Source organism: Sitophilus oryzae, unplaced genomic scaffold (genome assembly GCF_002938485.1).
Source record: "Sitophilus oryzae breed Bouriz unplaced genomic scaffold, Soryzae_2.0 scaffold_359_pilon_pilon, whole genome shotgun sequence".
Taxonomy (NCBI): domain Eukaryota; kingdom Metazoa; phylum Arthropoda; class Insecta; order Coleoptera; family Curculionidae; genus Sitophilus; species Sitophilus oryzae.
The window spans coordinates 3,465,536-3,486,470 of NW_022146928.1; the positions used below are offsets into that span (position 1 = coordinate 3,465,536).

At 34.9% G+C, this 20,935-nt stretch overlaps 2 protein-coding genes across 3 annotated transcripts in view; one reads left to right on the forward strand and one right to left on the reverse strand.

The window, feature by feature from the left end:
- Nucleotides 1–2,451: 2,451 nt before the first annotated feature.
- LOC115885036 (phosphoglycerate kinase) overlaps nt 2,452–20,935 on the reverse strand; it is a 46,250-nt gene continuing 27,766 nt past the window's right edge. The window contains exons 7-10 of the mRNA XM_030903781.1: nt 6,704–6,838; nt 6,524–6,645; nt 4,560–4,660; nt 2,452–2,839 (exon numbers count right to left, since the gene is read on the reverse strand). Coding sequence (XP_030759641.1) covers nt 2,700–2,839; nt 4,560–4,660; nt 6,524–6,645; nt 6,704–6,838 — 498 coding nt within the window. The 3' untranslated portion in view covers nt 2,452–2,699. The remainder of the gene's footprint in view (nt 2,840–4,559; nt 4,661–6,523; nt 6,646–6,703; nt 6,839–20,935) is intronic.
- Nucleotides 7,092–20,935, forward strand: part of LOC115885034 — a 39,112-nt gene continuing 25,268 nt past the window's right edge. For both annotated transcript variants that reach the window (XM_030903777.1, XM_030903778.1), the window contains exons 1-5: nt 7,092–7,342; nt 9,711–9,900; nt 10,109–10,300; nt 10,920–11,211; nt 11,622–11,799. In XM_030903777.1, coding sequence (XP_030759637.1) covers nt 7,228–7,342; nt 9,711–9,900; nt 10,109–10,300; nt 10,920–11,211; nt 11,622–11,799 — 967 coding nt within the window. In that variant the 5' untranslated portion in view covers nt 7,092–7,227. The remainder of the gene's footprint in view (nt 7,343–9,710; nt 9,901–10,108; nt 10,301–10,919; nt 11,212–11,621; nt 11,800–20,935) is intronic.

Sequence of the window (20,935 nt, forward strand, 5' to 3'; positions counted from 1 at the left end):
TTTTGAGAACCCCTGGATTTGTTCTACCTTAGGTTTGCCATATTATCAAGATTTGAAAAGAGAAGTTGAATAAAAATTTAAAATTTTTCCCAAAAATTTTTGAAAAAATATAATTTTCAATTTTTTTCGAAAATAAAACTTCATAGGCGCATTCCTGGGATTGAAATATTTCACCCCTAAAAATGTTTACACTTAATTAAGACTTACTCTGTTTAGTCTGTCAAGTGGTAGGATCGCTGACATTCAAAATTGTGTCTTTCACGTGCAAATTATAATTTCTGTAATTATATGGAAGTCATCTTTCGCTTTGCGACAAGATATTTTTGTAGGTGAACTTCGATAAAACTTGTTCTTCCTCAAAAACTAGAAGAGGTTTTGTTTTTATTCACAGAGACAAAAATGTAATAAATACTATAAGGACCTAACATAGATACCACAAATATTATTTAAATTGAAATATCAGTTCTTAAAATATCTTAAAAATAAGTTTAAATTTTTAAAATTTCATACATACATACATACATTCTCAAGCTTCATTCAGAACCTCGCAATTAGTGGAATAAATTAGTGGTTTCAATTACGCTTTATACTTTTTAGTTTATGATCATGCACAATGTCTAAAAAACACAATTAAAATTATTAAAATATCCCAGCAACAGCTTCTACGGCTAATTGAAACTACTAATTTATTCCACTAATTGCAAGGTTCTGAATGAAGCTTGAGAATGAGTTCTTTAAGCTTCATTCAGGACCTCGCAATTAGTGGAATAAATTAGTGGTTTCAATTACACTTTATACTTTTCAATCTACGATCATTCACAATGTTTAAAAAACACAATTAAAATTAATAAAATAGCCTAGTAACAGCTTGCGTTAGTCAGTTGTATCTATAGAAAAAGCCTAATATTTAGCTTATAAAACAATAAGCTTTTGATTTCTAACCACAATTTCTCTTGACGGAAGATAATCCAAGGCCAAAGTGACATTTCTCGCAAATTTTGAAGTATAATTAGTGGTTAAAAGTTTGATAACTTTTTCTACTAATTGAAAATGCCTACCACTAATTTTGATGTTATGAATGCTTACATTGAAATAAAAGGAACAAACTTCTACGCTAATTGAAACCACTAATTTATCCCACTAATTGCGAGGTTCTGAATGAAGCTTTAAGAACTTGAAAACACAATGTTTAAAAAACACAATTAAAATCAATAAAATATCCTAGTAACAGCTTGCGTTAGTCAGTTGTATCTATAGAAAAAGCCTGATATTTAGCTTATAAAACAATCAACTTTTGATTTCTAACCACATTTTCTCTTGACGGAAGATAATCAAAGGCCAAAGTGACATTTCTCGCAAAGTGACATTTCTCGCAAATTTTGAAGTATAATTAGTGGTTAAAAGTTTGATAACTTTTTCTACTAATTGAAAATGCCTACCACTAATTTTGACGTTATGAATGCTTACAACATTGAAATAAAAGGAACAAACTGCTATGCTAATTGAAACCACTAATTTATCCCACTAATTGCGAGGTTCTGAATGAAGCTTTAAGCTTCATTCAGACCACTACTACCACTAATTATGACGTTCTGAATGCTTACATTAAAATTAGGTGAACAAACTTCTACGCTAATTGAAATCACTAATTTATTCTACTAATTGCGAGGTTCTGAATGAAGCTTTAAGCTTCATTCAGACCACTACTACCACTAATTATGACGTTCTTTCTGATCATTTCTACCACTAATTATGACGTTCTGAATGCTTACATTAAAACTAGGTGAACAAACTTCTACGGCTAAGTGAAACTACTAATTTATTCCACTAATTGCGAGGTTCTGAATGAAGCTTGAGAATGAGTTCTTTAAGCTTCATTCAGAACCTCGCAATTAGTGGAATAAATTAGTGGTTTCAATTACACTTTATACTTTTTAATTTACGATCATTCACAATGTTTAAAAAACACAATTAAAATTAATCAAATATCCTAGTAACAGCTTGCGTTAGTCAGTTGTATCTATAGAGAAAGCCTAATATTTAGCTTATAAAACAATCAACTTTTGATTTCTAACCACAATTTCTCTTGACGGAAGATAATCAGAGGCCAAAGTGACATTTCTCGCAAATTTTGAAGTATAATTAGTGGTTAAAAGTTTGATAACTTATTCTACTAATTGAAAACGCCTACCACTAACTTTGACGTTTTGAATGCTTCCATTGAAATAAAAGGAACAAACTTCTACGCTAATTGAAACCACTAATTTATTCCACTAATTGCGAGGTTCTGAATGAAGCTTAATAGTCAAAGCACATTATTTGTAGTAATTTAAAAATTAAAATTAATTATTATTTTATTTTACTACAAAAATAATTCAGTATTCAACCACACTTTGTGCAGTAAAATGATTGATTTCATTCATTTAGTAAAAAAGGAAAAAAACTTCAATATAAAAATTTCTGGAAATTATATATTATTAAACAATTATTATATTATTTTCTTTTTCAATGACTTTTTGGTAATGTACTACGCTAGTCAATGGTTAATATTTAAATAATTTGGAATCAAATGTACTACATTATTATGTAGATATTTTAAATAAAATTTAACAAATACTCAACAATTTAATCAAGACATACACAGATATCAATGGCTTCTCCAACTAAGTAATGATTATTACATCATGAAAACGCATCTTTTACGCGTCGGACAGAGCAGCGACACCAGGCAGCACTTTACCTTCCAGAAGCTCCAAACTAGCTCCGCCACCAGTGGATACATGGGATACTTTGTTTTCAGTTCCCCATTTAGCGGCACAAGTAGCTGTATCACCACCACCTTTAAAGAAAAAAGTAAAATATGGCAATTAAACTTTCAATACCAAAACCTATTAAAGTTAATATCCAGAAAATAAAGTCAAATAATGTATAATGTAATAAGTCATAAAATAAGGTATGTAACGTTTTTAAAATACGTTACTTAATTTTTAATATGGTCCAAGGTATTTTATATATGATTGTTGCAAGGCGGTATCTATTTCTGATCCAACCCTGGTTTGGTTTTGACTTTCTTAAGTTGACAACACTGCTATCGTCTCGCGATTTTCTGTGGTCGCGCTTGTCGCTTGTTGCGCAGGATTGTCGTTTGTCAGATTAGATTCATTTGTTAAGATCCCTCGCCAAGTCTAGATTATAGTTTGGTGATTTTATGTTCTTGTGTTAGTCTGCGACGATTTTTTTTTGCGGAGAGTTTTACTAAACCCAACTTAACCTAATATATTTCGCACACTGCTGACATATTTAGGTAGAAACGGGAGCCCTATTACTAAGACTTTGCTATCCGTCCCTCCGTCCGTCTGTCACAAAGGTCTATCTTATGAACCGTTATAGCTAGACAGCTGAAATTTTCACAGATAATGTATCTATGTTGCCGCTATAAGAACAAATACTAAAAACAGAATTAAATAAATGTTTATAAATAAAAAATACTTTCACTAAACGTTATCTTTTAAGTAAGAATTTTACATAGAATCTTTCAAGTCCTCGGTGGCCGCGTGGTTAAAGCGTTAGGACTTTACGCTGCTATGACGTTGGAGCCATAGTAAGGCAGGTTCGAATCCTAGTCAAGGCGACTTTTTTTAATCGTTTTTTTTTTTTAATTTTACATATTTTTACATATTTGTTTTTACTTTTTACATATTTATTTTTGATTGATACAATTTTTAGTAATGTGTTTCTTCATTTTTTTTAAATTACTTATAAGCGCATTCAAAATTTCAGCTAAATCGGAAAAAAAGTTTATAATAATATAGTGTCTAATGTTGTATAGATAATGAATGGTACAGAACCCTTCGTGCGCGAGTCCGACTCGCACTTGACCAATTTTTTTAAGTTCACTCCAAAAAGTCTGATGGAGGAAAGAATGGATTTATTGATCACGGAAGAAACCCTCGAATTATTTCGAGGTGAGTTTGTACTGTTTTTTTTTTTCTAGCAAGGATGTTCTCTCTGGATGAAGTTCTCTTTTAAGAACCCTACTTCCAGCTCTCAGTTAATGCCTTAGGTCCCGTGGTTTTCTTAGGCATGCCTAGTCGGCATTAGCCTGTAGTGTTGGCGTGGCTGTATCCAATCTGGATGCCCTTTTCCAGCCTTAGTTTGTGTTTTAGCTTGTGCTTTCTGCTGTATAGGTGTTGAGCTTCTCACCACCATCTCCTGCTGTCCGCTAGATCGGCCTAGAGTAGAATATATTTTTATAGTCTCTGGAATAGAGATGTCAACGATGTATTCCAGAGACCCAAAAATAAAACGTTTTATTCTTATGGCGTAAACTCTCTCTAGACAAATTTCACTCAACGGTATTGGATAGTTTTCAAAAAACTATTCAGAGCTATTTCCTCTTAACTTTTGAACATGTTTGAACTTGAAAACATTTAAACATGTAATGAAAACAAATACATATTTAAATAATTCAAGACATACTGAGTGTTCAGTGGAAAATAAATTCTAAAATGTATTTACAGAGTTTAGTAAAGGTATCCTCAATACATTTTGCACCTTACCTATAATAGTAATAGCGCCCTTTTGAGTAACAGCAACTACTTCATCCATAATAGCCTTAGTACCATTGGCAAACTTTTCCCATTCAAATACTCCAGCAGGCCTATATAAAATATCAAGAAAACATGTGTAAGTTAAAGCAGCAAAATAATACTAATTTGCAATATACTAAAACGTTTGATTTTAGGCTCTCAACACAGGTTTGAGTAATCATCTTAGCTTCATTGGTACATGATCCAAAGTTAAATATTGGACTTTAATCATCTACAGATGATGGTAAAAATAATTAATTTAAAATAATACTTTATTTTTGCATCGTAAAAAAATTACTGTCGTTAAGTTATCCATCTGTTCTACCTATACAGGTATAATTTTAAAATTCCATTTTTTTTTAAATTTCATTATAGGTAATCCATTTTAGACAAAAAGTTTTCAGATAAAAGTTGTAGATAATCACATCCCTAATGAGATTGTCTTCTCTGGTTTTTTCTAAAGCCTGTCATTTTTGACATGACACAAACATATGTTTTTTTAAAATGGAAACCATAGTTGGTCATGACTTCATAAAAAGCGCCATTTTTAAGCTTTTCCGCGATATAAGCTATAATATGTTTTTTTTTTTACGAAATTACTGAGTTATAGCCAATTCTTATCTTTCTTGACTAATTTCGCTTAGTTAGCCATGGAAACAAGTTCAATCGTCGTTGCTCTCAGAAATGTGAAACTGTCACATCCGAACTTTGTAAATTAAAATAAACAAAAATTGTAAATATGAATTTTTCAAATGAAGAAAAGCGTGTAGGATTATTGGTTCAAGTTTTCTTGGCCATACAGTTTCGAGGATACGTTGTCAGGTGTCCGGTTACTTACGTTTTTTAGAGAACGGTTTTCAAGACATGTTAGAAATTTAAATTTAGATACTCGCACATTAATAGAGTGGTTCCAACATGATCTTCATTATGACCCCCCCCCCACAATGAAAGAAATGTTTAAATATAAATTATTTATATCATAATTATGTAGACTCAGGGATAGAAAAAGGTAGACCAATTGCATGAGCCTCCTCGATCACCTGACCTATCTATTTTAGATTTTTTATGCGGTATGGTTAACAACAAGGTTTATAAAAGAAATTATGAAATAAGAGGGGCACTCGAAGAGGCGGTATAGGAGAAGTTTAATAAGGTCGACCGCCGTTCTGTGAGAATAGCTAGAAATTCAGTTTTACAAAGATGCCAATGGCGGATTTTTTCAACAGTGGCGGATTTTTTCAACATTTTTTTTTAAATAACTTAAAGTGTATGTAGTGATATTATTTTTTTAAGTTTTAAATTGTGTAATGTAAATTGTAAAGAGCCGTTTAATAATATATTTTGTCTTTTTATAAGTTATAAATCATAACAAAATAAGAACACCATGCCAACTAAGTGAAATTAGTCAAGATCAAGAAAGATAAGAATTGGCTATGACTCAGTAATTTTTTGAAAAAAAAACATATTAAAGCTTATGTCGCTTAAAAGCTTAAAAAATGGCGCTTTTTATGAAGTCAAAGCCAACTATGGTTTCCATTTAAAAAAAACATGTTTGTGTCATATGTCAAAAATGACAGACTTAAGAAAAAATCGGAGAACACAAACTCATTAGGGATGTGATTATCTACAACTTTTATCTGAAATGTTTTTGTCTAAAATGGATTATAATGGAATTAGGGACAATTTTTAAAATAGCCAAAATTTGTTTTTTTCGAGATATCTAGTAAGCCATCAACTTTTTCAAAAATCTTAAAGGCACATATTTATGACCCCACAAAACTGCAATTCTTTCCCCATTTAACCGACTCTCTATCTCCAGTAGTTTCCGAGATACCCATAGAGAACATCGTAGGAAACTCACCCGGTATAAAAGGTGCTTCTTCATAATTTATTATACACAAAATATATTAATATAATAATTCTGAATAACGTACCCATTCCACACAATAACTTTTGCCCTCCTAATTGGTTCTCTAAATAACTCGATCGTTTTCTGTCCAATATCCAAACCCATCCAACCATCAGGAATGCCAGATTCAATAGTTGCACAACTGGACTAAAATAAGAAGTAATATATTATGGTTGATACTTACAATCCTCTAAACTAGACTTACTTGAGCTTTCTCGTCAAATTTATCAGCAGTGATAAAGTCAATAGGCAGATGCACCTGTACGTTATTTTTTTGTGCTTTGTCAATCAAATTTTTCACGATTTTAGCTCCCTCGGTATCATACAGAGAGGTTCCAATCTGAAAATAAATTATTTCATATTATTGTTTATCAAATACCTATTTAAAATACACTACTCAAAACAATTATCGCATATTTGGAATAAAAGTAATTATTACATATTTCTAAATGAACCATGCATTTTTCTGCTTAACATTAAATACTCCTTAAAGTTTCCAGAATTTGTTTTGAAACATCCTGTAGAGACTTTTTTAACCAACTGTATATATAAAAATCAAAATCCACCAGTTACATTTTAAATGTAAACTTCATCATAGTCAAAATCGTCTTACAAGTGTCACAACGAAACTGCCTTATGTAGATATATGCCAATAACAAAATATCTAGAACTTGATTAAACATACTTAATCGGTCGTGAAATTATAGTGAATCGTAACAATTCCACAAAATGGACAAGCCATCTGTTTCTAAATCGAAATATTTGACCCATAATCAATATGAATTACCTCATCTCAGACAAGCAATTACACCAGAAAATTGTTTTTTAGAAGGGAATATTAAAAGTAAGTAGTAACTATTATTACATTAATGTTTCTATATAATTTTCCAGCATGTTTATTTCTATTGAACAAAAAATATAAGATAAATAGCAAAAAAATCTAAGGGACAATATGAAAATACTAGTGACGGGAAAAACCGATTAATTTCAATAATCGAGTACTCGAGTTTCAAGCGATTGCAATAACCGAGTGATCTCTCGAGCGAAACATCACTCGTATTTAAAAATACGGTTTTTCGCCAGTCGCTTGTTGTAAGTACTCGGCCAAGCAGTAAGTTGCGTGCGCAGGGCACATATTCTTTCGGTGATGAATGGCAAGTAGCAAGCGACGAGCGATTCGCTTGATTTAGTTTATTTCAAAGCATTATCGATGTAGGTCGTAAAATGTTGTCCCTCAGATACGCAACGGATAAATATATATACGGCGTCGTATAAATTTGCTACCTGCAATGTATGTAGAAAATTCGCTTGACTTTTTATCGAGTATGTCACATTAAAATCGGATTTCAATTTATTTCATTCTAGGATCGCTTGCGAAGCGTCACTTGCATCGCTCGTTCATAATCGAGTGATATCGGTTATTTCAATAATCTCGAGCGAGTACTCGAGCGAATTTTTGCTCGAGTTATCCCATCACTAGAAAATACCCATTTTTTAAAAGTTAATTTGTATCAGGGTTAAAAAACATGTAGGCATTTAAAACTTGTTTGTGTAAAACTTAAATTTCTTGTTATAATGAATTATTTTGAATATAAATATATTTTTTGTATTATATACAGTCCGAACTGTATTCGGGAAATTTCAGTAGCATATTCTACAGATAAAAATAAGTAAAAAAATTCATATAAATGTATGTCCTAAAGTGCTTAGTTTCGGAGATACAGGGTGTACAAATTTCATTTTTATTTTGATTTTTTCCAAATAATTTCTGAAGTAACGTCAATATTTGGATGAAAATTGGTATCTAAAAGTTTTTTGGCATAAGAAATTTGATTTTGATGTCAACTTGACTCCTATTTGTAGGGGGCGCCACCTACATGTGTTTTAACTGTTTTGAAGGGTAATAACTTTTCGTCCGTACCTGTATAAACCTACTGAATGAAAAAATAAATATTTCCGTAATTTTTTACGTAAAAAATGTTTCTTGGTAAAAATCGCTACGAGCAACCGTTCTTAAGATATTTAAAATAGAAATAGTCAATACATGTCATTATTGTCTAAAAATAAACATGTTTATTTGAGTAGATGGTTTATCTGATTGAAATGATAAATTTGGGAACTTTTTATTTTTTTAAATTAATCATAAATTTTTATTCCAAAAAATGATAATAAAACAGTTTCTATTGAACTTTTGATTCAAAAACATTTCAAATTTATGATTTCAGTCTAATAACTATTTAGTCAACATGTTTAATTTATATCAATGATGACAGGTATTGATAATTTCGATTTCAAATATCTTGAAAACTATTACTCGTATCGATTTTTACCAAGAGACCTTTTTAAAAAACGTCGTAAATGTATATTTTTTTACTCACTAATTTTATACAAGTAGAGACGAAAAGTTATTAGTCTTCAAACTAGTTAAAAAATATGTAGGTGGCGCCCAAGGATACTATAGAGATAAGGATAGTTCGATTCCTATCTTCCTGTACTGTCAGTTTTTTACGTTTTCTAGGGACCGAGTTGAAGTTCGCGCTAAAGATTTTAGACAGTGACAGTTATTTTTGCGTTTGACGGACGAGCGCAAGTGCGGCGGAAGATAAATCTAGCGGGACAAAACCGTTTGGTTAGAAATAAGCCAAAAATGTGTACTGATAAGAATAAATAGTAGACATTCCAATTGATATAAAAATGCATGAATTATTTTTTGGTCGCATATATTCTTTGTATTTCGATACATTTTTATCAACCAACCATATAATATCGCTCCTAAGATTTTGTCCCGCTAGAATAACCATCCGTCGCACTGTGGAGCGTTGGTCCTTGCGTGACGTAAGCATCCACGGTGACTACGATAGCGGCGATTTGACGCGATCGAACAGTCCTTTAAGAATATACACAGTCTTTGGGTGGCGCCCTCTACAAGTAGGAGTCATATTGACATCAAAATCAAATTTGTCATGTCAAAAAACTCCTCGACACCAATTTTCATCCAAATATTGACGTTACTTCATAATTTATTTGGAAAAAATCGAAATAAAAATGAAACTTCTACACCCTGTATTTCCGAAACTAAACATTTTAGGACATACATTATATAGAATGAGCTGCCGAAGTTTCCGGAATACAGTTCGGTCCACCCTGTATATTATGTACGTATGTACTAGATTAAATATATGTTGCTATTCTATATTAGTATGATCTTTCAGTTAACATTATAAGACGACACCAACTAAAGTCTAAAGAAGATATGAATCGTCATGAAAAATCGCCTTACGAAAACCTAATTGATATTAACAATAATCTTAGCTGTATGTTAAAAGAAAGTTTTGCAGAAATTGATAATATATGTAATAAAGTACGGATGTGCCTTCTAGATGTTAATCCGAGTACATTACGGTAAGATATTAATAAAATTAAATTCTTGGCTACATAGAGTCGAGTACATGTCAATACTAGTCTATATAAATAAATAAAATAACCCTAATAAATGTTCTACCTAAAAAATGCAATTTAGTTAGTGAATAATGACAAATCATTTTTTTATGGAGCGTTTGTATGAATATTGACTTATAAGTCGATTTTTGATACTGGATTTCACTTACAGTACGAGAGGACAGTATGACAATCATGAAAATAATAGTGTAATGGAAATAGCCTATGTCGAAGAAATATCTCAAACAATTGTGGATACATTAGATAATACAGATAAACACGAAGAAGAAATTGTAGAAATTGAAGAAGAAAAAGAAAGTGACATTAATATAAATAGTGAAATACAGATAACAAATAATAAAAAGTATAAAGATATTAATTATTGGCTGTACTTAAACTGCCGTTAAACGGTAGCTTACTAAAATGCCGTTAATAGGTATGACGTCGTTGATGTGACGCACTTGACGGCTTTATGAAATATAGAAATTTTATAAGGACTAACCAACGCTATCCACCCCACCAAATAACCAACTTAACCAACGCAACTAACCTCGACACTGATAAAAAATATAAAAAACAAATATAAATTAGTAAAAATCAACCAACCCCACCAAATAACCAACTAACCAATGAATTAACACCCTCCAAATAACCACGCTAACCAACCCGCCAAATAACTAAACCAATCCAAATAAAAAAAGTGAAACCAATGCAATAAGATCACGCTATAAGCAAAAAAAATATAAAAAAGTCTTGGCGTGAGATTTGAACCCTCTTTGAACATTCGCTTACGAAGCGATAGCCTCAGTCACTGACCCACAGGTGCTCTTACAGAAAGTTTAAGGCTAGGCATTACTTTCCGCCGACATGAACGACGTCACAATATCTATTAACGGCATTTTAGTAGGCTACCGTTTAACGGCTGTTTAAGTACATCGCTAATTATTTGAATGGTTTAAACTTTTCAAATATTGTTTTTATAGATCTACTCCAGTAATAAAACCTTTTTTTACAATATTCAACCCAACTAATACTTGGGAATCTGTAGAATCAATAGCTCTACAAAATAAACTTACTACGAAATGTACCACAGAAAATTTCCTAAAAACAATGGAAAAAGTCGACCAACTCACCAATTATGAAGAATTATTAAATAATATGGTAGACGATATAAACAAAGAAATCGACTTTTGCTACCCAGATTATACAAAAAATTACGTAAAAAAGACTCAAGAAAATAATATATCTAAAGAAAATAAGAAAATAAGCCACAAAGTAATGTTATTATAATATACATTATCAACTAAATTCTGTCCAACGAGTTTTCAGTTAGTTTTACCACAGATTATACAGATTATAAACTTATCGCCAAAAGCATTGTTTTTCGTGGTTCCAATTTTTGGAGTCGCGCACTAGTTAGGTTACTAGTTTGCGCACAAGCACGCCCACTTATGGCCTCTAAAATTGTGCACAGCGCCTGACCGGCCTTGTAACTGGCCCAGTTATTACGCTGTTTAAACGGGAGTTTATTTTTGCGCACAAGAAAATTTACTCGTTTACTCATCGTCATAAAAAACAAGATTTTTATCTCTATACTTATAGGATACCTAATCTGTGGTTTTACTAACTTAAAAGCTATAAAATATAAATTATTTCAATAAAATGATTGTTCTTTGTGTTTCTAGAATGAGATGTGTTCTTCGTCAGTACCTAATAAATTTATTCAAAATGGAACTAAAAAAGCGAAAAACATTTATGAGTTTAAAAAATCTCAAAAACAAGTTACAGAAGACGCCTTATCAGAAAATGAGTTGAACCATGATTGTGGATTACTAGATAGCAGAAAATGTGTTGTATCATTAGGTCAGTTTTAAAATTATTGTTACGTTTTTCGTCGGTTCCGTGTGGATAGAAAGTCACAATTTATTTAAACACTATTTATTTAACACTAATTAACAAAAACAATAACGATAAAAGACTTATAGAACTATTTACAAACGATTTATAACTAAGAATTTATTTTGAATTTTAGCGCGTCAACTGCACTTGTCGATTTATAACTGCCCTCTCTAGGCCACTGCCGCCGGTTTTTATACCTACAGCAAAAGAAATCTAGAATAGTCCATAGATCGTTAGGCGCATAGAGAAGGTTTTCGAATGTTCTCGTATGTACTAGTCCATTCTAGTGGGTCTCGATTCTTCTCGAACGAATGAATCATTGCGGTGTCTATGCGATGTTAAGGTCATCCGAGGGCGGGCCATATTGTGAGGTTAGGTCGAGTCCACACCGGCTCGCAACACTGCCCCCTTCTTAGGCACATGCTCGTCCCGAGATGTATACGGTGAATGAAGGTATTTGCAAAGCTGGCCCCTGGTACATTGCGAAGTCTGGTAGAAATAGCAGTCCACAGTTTTCTCCCCGATCTCAGCTTTGGGTTGTAGCAGCAAACGAGGATTTCGATTCCCGTAAATCTGAACAAGACTTCAATCATGTTCCGGATTGTACGCCAACTCAAACCATCGAGTCCACACGCCAGCTTCGGAATGGCTAATCGTGCAATGTTGTTGTTTAGCAGGGCTTCTCTCAGTTCAATCAGGGTCTTCCATAGATTGAGATAAGTCGGCTTACTCGGGGACCATTCCTTGGTGACCAGGTATCCTCCATGCTCAGCTTGAATGTCGTAGTGTTCCTTCATTCGGTCACTAGCACTTTGAATATTTAGGCGGACTCTCTGATGAATGTCGTCCATCCTTTGACGTAGTGTGTGGACATAATCTTCTCCGGCGACTTCTTCTCCCGGTCGGCAACCAAATTTCAGATCACAGGGTAGGCGCACTTCCCGTCCCATAACGATGCTGGCTGGAGTTTGCCCTGTAGATTCTTGGACGGATGAACGGTAGGCCAACAGGAACAGGTGAAGAATTTGTCCCAGTCTCTTTGGTGGTCAGAGACTACTTTGGCCAGATAACGGTTGATAGTTCTGTTCATGCGTTCAACCATCCCATCGGATTGTGGATGTAGAGCAGTCGTCCTGGTCTTGCGGATGTTCAGGACTTCACAGAGGCCTTGGAACAGATTGGACTCAAAGTTTCTTCCCTGATCTGAATGAAGCTCCATGGGAACACCAAACCTGCAGATCCATTCTTTAACAAGGGCATCAGCAATCGTGGACGCTTCTTGATTTGGCAACGCGTAGGCCTCGACCCATTTGCTGAAGTAATCCATTACTACCACAATGTATTTGTTGCCATCGTTCGTCTCCGGGAAAGGACCAGCCACGTCGATCGCTATTCGTTCGAAGGGACTACCAACATTGTACTGGCGCATAGGGGCTTTACCACGCTTTTGTGGCCCATTAATGGCTGCGCAAATGTCACATTTCTTACACCACGCCCTCACATCTTCTTTGCAGTTTACCCAGTAGAACCGTTCACGCAGCTTGCCAAGTGTCTTGGTAACACCAAGATGTCCTCCGCTGGTTCCATTGTGAACTTCCTCCAAGACTTCTGGGACCCTCTTCTTTGGAATGACGATCTGCCTTCTCTCTTCTTGTCCCTCGGTCTCGATCACACGGCGAAGTAGTCCGTTATCTATTACCAAGGAATTCACTGGGCCCAGTACGACTTTACGTTCGGCGAATATCTGCAAACTTCTTCCCACGTTGGTCTTTGGCCTGTGTTTTTCCAGTTAATTACTAAACCTAATTCTGGGTCACTGGTTTGGTCATTTGCAAGATCTTCGGGTTGCCAACTATCATTAACCACAGTTGTTCTTAGGAGTTTCACTTCTTTCTCTTCTGCTCGGGAACAATGCTTACAGTCCTTAGCGCAAGGTCTTCTGGAAAGTGCGTCGGCATTTCGATGGATTGCCCCAGCTCGATGTTCTGTGTCGAAGTCAAATTCTTGTAATCGTTCAATCCATCTAGCTACCTGCCCTTCAGGATTCTTAAACTGCAACAGCCATTTCAAAGCAGCATGGTCTGTTCTTAACAAGAACTTTCTTCCATAGAGATACTTGTAGAAGTGTTCCACTGCTTTAACTACTGCTAGTAATTCTCGTCTGGTTACACAGTAGTTCCTTTCCGGTTTTGACAAGGTCTTACTAAAATAACCAATGACTTTTTCTTGACCATCCTGGATCTGAGACAGAACAGCGCCTAACGCAACATTGCTAGCGTCGGTATCCAATATAAAGTTTCCGTTGCCAAGAGGGTAGCTAAGTATGGGCGCACTAGTCAGGGCCTTCTTCAATTTTCGAAATGCCTCGTCAGAATCTGAGTCCCAAGAGAAACGCCTCTCGCCTTCGGTAAGTCTGGTCAATGGTTTTGCGATGGTGGCGAAACCCTGTACATAGCGGCGATAGTATGTGCATAGTCCCAAAAAGCTTCGTAGTTCATGTGTATCTTTAGGTATCGGCCACTCTTCCACTGTCTTGGTCTTCTGTGGATCTACCGCAACTCCTTGGGAGGAGACTACATGGCCCAAGTAGTGTACCTTTTCTTGACACAGATGACATTTCTTGGGGCTAAGTTTCAAACCAGAGCTCCCTAGTCGCTTGAAAACTTCTTCCAAATTCTTCAGATGATCGTCAAAGGATTTCCCAACCACTATGATGTCATCCAGGTACACTAAACAGGTAGTCCAAATAGTCCCTTTAACACAGACTCCATTAGTCTCTCAAAGGTAGCTGGCGCGTTGCACAATCCAAAAGGCATGACGGTAAATTGCCACAGTCCGGAGCCCACCGAGAACGCTGTCTTCTCTCTGTCTTTCGGCGCCATGTCGACTTGCCAATATCCACTCTTCAGATCTAACGTAGAGAATATCGTTGACCCCGCCAGCGTGTCTAGAGTATCGTCTATCCTCGGCAGGGGATAACTATCCTTCTTGGTAACATTATTGAGCTGCCGATAATCAACACAGAACCTGGTGGTACCGTCTTTCTTCTTTACTAGTACTACCGGCGATGTCCACGGGCTGTTAGATGGTTCGATGACACCCTCTTCTTTCATTTCTCGAAGGATTTTATCAGCTTCTTCACGTTTGGCGAGCGGAAGTCTTCTCGGATTTTGTTTGATTGGTCGTGCATCTCCGGTATCAATTTTGTGTTGTACTAAATTGGTACGACCTCTCTGTCCTGCTTCTCCTTTATCAAACACATCTTGATACTTGATTATCAGGTTTCTCAATTTTCTTCTATTTTCGGGAGATAATCCTTTAACGTTTACTAACTCCTTCACCATTTTGTCCGGAATTTTTGAAGTCGAAACTTTGGAGGCTTCCACGCTTCGAACGACTGAGGAGACCGAACAACAGTACCCTAAGAGGGTTCCCTTCTTCAAGGATACAGAATAATAATTCGTGTTCATTACTCTCACCGGTACAGTTTTCTTCGCTCGTAGCAGGGCTTTTCCAACAGCGATCCCTCGTCCTATTTCGCTGTCATGGTTCCTTGGCTCCAACAGAATAATACTCCCATTATTCATTTTACCTTCTAGGCAACCATCCAAAAATATCTCACAGCGCTCAGGGATCGAAACATCTTCTGCTACCACCACGCGAAGCGTCTCCTCACATTTTCGATGCAGAACCACTTCTTCTTCATTTATTTTCAAAATTCCTTGTTTGAGGTTTAGCTCAAAACCTCTAGTGGTCATGATGTCCATTCCGAGAATAAGTTCATCTTCGATGTCTGCTACTAACACTCGATGATTAAAACAGGTGCTTCCGATAACAAAATTAAGATCTACCTCTCCATGGATGAGAGCGGAGCTTCCTGTAGCTGTACGTAGTCGCCATTGTGTTGTTTTAACCTTCTTCGATGTTTTAAGAATGTCCGGTCTGATGATAGTTTTCGTCGCACCTGTATCCAACAGCATGGTCCGGAACTCTCCATCAACAAAACCATCCACAAAAATTCTGTTAAATTTGTGTTGTAGCGAGGCGACTTGAGCAGTTTTCGTTGGGGCATGTTGGGTACAGGTCGACGTGTGCCCCTTCATTTCGACCCTTAGTAGTTTTCCGACCTCGACGAAGCCGGTTCTTCGTTCTTCTCCTTACAACAGCTTCGCACGTGTCCCACCTGTCCGCAGTTCCAGCAACGAATCGGTCCCTTCTTGCCCATGTACTGGTCCATTACCTTCCGAACAATCCCTTCCACGGATTCGTCGGAACATTCGTCGATGGCCCGTACTCTTCCTAAAAACCTAGAACTTTGTTTCGCGGCCTCAAATTCTAGGGCACGTGCTAAAGCATCCACCAAGTGCGTTGGGTGGGCTAGGAGAAGTGCTTGTCTTGTCTCGTTATCACGTAAGCCGTCGGAGAATGCCTGTACTGCCAACCGCTCCATAACATTCTCTGGCGTAGCAGGGTACGCAAGGCGAACGAGGCGGGCTACGTCGGCTTCAAACTCCTGCAGAGACTCATTTGACTTTTGAATGCGATTTTTAGCTGGGAATGATAGACATGTTCCAAATGAGCTTGGCCGTACCTCATTTCTAAATGTCGTACCAATTGCTGATAATCTCCCTGTTCCGATGGTGACAATGTCTGCAGGATATCAGTCGCATCTCGCAGTGCGACAGTCAAAGCGGTAGCCTTTTCAGCGATTGTCCATCCGTTCGCTCTCGCAGCGGCCTCAAACTGGCAAAAATAATTGGCCCAAGCGGTTTTCCGTCAAACTGTGGAGGCTTAATAACTGACTTTGAGATATACTTATTTTCGACTAGTTTCGGTGCCTCCGATGTTTCTTGACATTTTGGCGAATTGGCCTTTTCTATTTCTTGTTTTAAAATTTCGATTTTTCTGTTAACATCGTCCTCAATCTGTGCTATTTTGTCTTGTGTATCTATTATCTTTTCTTCTAATTCCCTGGAGTTTTCTGTTATCTTGTTGTATAAACTTTGTTCTAAATTCAATATTTTATTATTGAAGCTGGCCTGTATGTCTTTAGAATTTTCTGCGATCTTATCTTCTAAATTAACTTCCAAGTCAGTTATTTTACTATTCAAATTGTTCAAGTTGTCGTCTAATTTTTGAGAATTCTCTGTCATTTTATCATTCAAACTGACTTCTAATTTTTGTAAGGACGAGTCAAGGTCACCTTCCAGCTCAAAGCAAAATGTGTCAGGATCCTCACCTTCCTCAATCAAAACGTCTCTCAGTCTGGCTTGTAAAATGCTTTTCTTTCCATCTGTTTCGCATTCCCTCTCTTCCAGTACGCATTTTAATTCCGACACTTTCAAGTCTTTCAACAATTTTTCAGAGCCATTGTCTGTCTTTTTATTTTCCTAATCTATCACACACGCCACACTTGACACCAATTGTTACGTTTTTCGTCGGTTCCGTGTGGATAGAAAGTCACAATTTATTTAAACACTATTTATTTAACACTAATTAACAAAAACAATAACGATAAAAGACTTATAGAACTATTTACAAACGATTTATAGCTAAGAATTTATTTTGAATTTTAGCGCGTCAACTGCACTTGTCGATTTATAACTGCCCTCTCTAGGCCACTGCCGCCGGTTTTTATACCTACAGCAAAAGAAATCTAGAATAGTCCATAGATCGTTAGGCGCATAGAGAAGGTTTTCGAATGTTCTCGTATGTACTAGTCCATTCTAGTGGGTCTCGATTCTTCTCGAACGAATGAATCATTGCGGTGTCTATGCGATGTTAAGGTCATCCAAGGGCGGGCCATATTGTGAGGTTAGGTCGAGTCCACACCGGCTCGCAACATTATAATCATTTACAGAAAAGATTAGTTAAAAATTAAAGAAAACTAACTATTCTCTAACTAATCCTATTCATAGACAGATAATAGGATTGATAACAAGGGAGAAGAAATAATAAAAGCCATAAAAAATCACGGATATCATCTATGGTTATCACCTATATCTTTGCAGAGTAGAGTAGAGATGAGCAAAACTGCGATTCTCCAATCGCAATTGAAGCTGAGATTGCGATTTTTAAATCGCTGCACTGTAACCTGATATTTTAATATTTAAATATTGTATACTATGAGGTTTGTTCCAACCCGCCGCAGAACCGTCACCGAACGATCACGCTCGTGCGCAGTAATTCAAATGTGTTCCAACTGAGATTTGACGGTTATCGGACGATCCTATTTGCGTACCAACCTACCTTGGTATCGTTTAGTTACGATTTCAGAACAGTTTGAGTTGACTTGCGCATTAAAGCATATTGGCAGGGATTATCGATTTTTAACAGCTGATTCTGGTCCGGCGTCCGGCTGATGCTTCTGTCTTGGTTATTTTTTACCAATTCGAATACGTATGCGTTATACTTTTGCTTGTGAGTTTGTGTGGAGTAAAGCTTGATTTTCATGCATCCGTTGTCCGACGATACAATCATACGATATTAATTTTATTGGTTGAATTTAAAGACTTCGGTTGGTTAGAAACGGTTAACCAATCGAAACCTTTCAATACAACCAATGAAATTAATATCGCATCAACGTATAGTCGGACAACGGATGCATGAAAATTAAGCTTAAATCGTTCGGAAATTTTAAATTGTACACTTTCATAATTATCTATAGATAATAATTAAGGATGAGTGACGATCACTGCTGAAATAACTGGAAACTACGCATAACAGGATCATAAAAGAGAGGATAGGTAAGTGAGTTAGTGAGTATACAGTTGAAACAACACTTACCAATAATTACTGGATTCTGATTCTCCATTTCAAGAATAATAATTATTATTATTGGAAATTGCAAACATAAATAATAGGGTTATGTTATGAAATTCTAAACAAAAACAAAAAACCAATCGATACACGCACACTTGACACAAAACAATCCACAAAGCGTTCCAACGTTGATACTTTTTAAACCAACCAAACCAAAACAAAGTGCAAGAAAACCGATTCGAGTGCGATTTCGAAACGATCCCGAAATGTTGGTTGGAACAAACCTATGGTAATCGGAAAACAATTTCCGATGCACGTGATCAACTTTGAGTGACAATCGATGGCGACAGCGCTGCCAGACAATGATGGATTTATGAGATGATTCTTAATTTAAAATTGACAAACAACATATCTATTATATCATTTTATAAAAAGTTTTACGTTTTATTTTTAATTTAATAACTAATATTTTAGTGATTAATTGATATATTTGTTTTATAGCTTATTTTACTTATTGCATATTGGCAAAAACTAGTCCATTTATTATTATCCGATTATTATAAGCGTTATTATGGGTTATTTATTTATTGATGTACATTTTACAACGCCATAAGTGGTAATAACAAGTAATACGGTGCTATTAATGCACAAACTTCTAATCACAGAATTTAATAAAAACTAACTTTGAAAGTGGAGAAGCTACAAGCTCTTTCCTTCGACTGTTTAAATGCTTCGGCATATTTTCAACACACAATTTCAAGAAATGCAATACAAAAACTCGAAAATTTAGTTCTTAAAAGAACTGTTTGTGCTTAAAAGTGCAATTTAAAAAAAAAAGACAATGAAAATAGGCAAAAAAAAAGAGAATTACTCACAAAGATTCATCAACAACACGATATTATACAAAATAATGACTGACACTAGGATAATTGTCAAATAATAAAGGACAACATTGCTGAACACGGCGCAATGTGACCAACATAGCGATAATAAAATTCGATTTAAACTAATTTTTGCAGCTTTAATCTAAATAAAATATCTGTTACAATCATTTGCTCTATAAAGTAAAATGAAGAGTTGCTCAGTATCTTAAATTATACAACAAATTTACACATTTTTGCCAAAATTTCATTTAGTCAGGTTTTATAGACTAGTGTCGATGTCGATATGATTTATGACGTGCATCGGAAAATGTTTTGCGATTACAATAGGTATATAATTGTCTGTATATGTAGATCTTAAAGAACTATTTTTAAGATGGCGCACCTCTATAACTTTTTTATTTTTTCAGATAAAGAAACGAGATTTGTTACTTTAGTATATGACATAAATCAGGATTAATAGAGGTATTCAATTGATTTGTATTGAATCCTCTTTCACCGTAAATAACTTCAATTTTTGATTTTTTAATGACACACTCGGTATTTTTATTACTTTATTCGATAAAAATGACACTCTAAATAGTATGACATATACAGGGTGTCCCAGGCTGAGCGTGCATTAGAAGTTTCTAGAGAACTACAATATCTAGACCGGAGATTTTTTGTACATCATTGTTTCATAACGAGATCTATCGATTAAAAATATTTTCAATATGGCGGCACTTCCGGAAGTACCGGAAGTTGACAGCAACTTTCTTATTTTAAATGGGTGCCCCCATTTTTTATTACATACTTAAATGCTATGTAAAATTCTATGAATTTTGATATTAAACACTCTATACCTATGTTAACCGTTTTTGAGAAAAAAAATATTTAAAATTTTTGGACGAAAAAATCTACCTGTCAAAAAAAATTGTATAGCCTAAAAGTCAAATTTGATGATTACCACAGCCACTGTGACATAAAGAGAAGTCATGTGGCTATATATTTCAAAAAATAAATTGTTCAAATGTCATATAATAATGGCGGTAGTTGTCATGGAATTGAGCGATTAAAAAATTATCATAAATCATTTTTTTAAAATGGATACCCACTTTTTTTATTCCACTAATGAAAAGGTTTTTCAATTCATTACTTTTTGACTATACATGTTCCTATACCTAAAATAAATCGTTTTTAAGTTATTTAAGATTTAATTTAAAAAGGTATATTTTTCTTGATTTTATCTAGCTTCCTTTGACATTAAGTGTCAAACGGTCAGACAATTTATTTCCATCTGTCAGAAAACCAATTATTTGAATTTCCTATATTATAAATACTGCTTGCTTAAGAGTTTAAAAGTGTATTTATGAAAATATATCTCGTATTTTTGCTCTTTAATGATATCTAATAGTTGATATTATTAGTAATATTCCGTATGATCGAAAAAAAAAGCGCCAAGTTGGCTCGGAAATGAT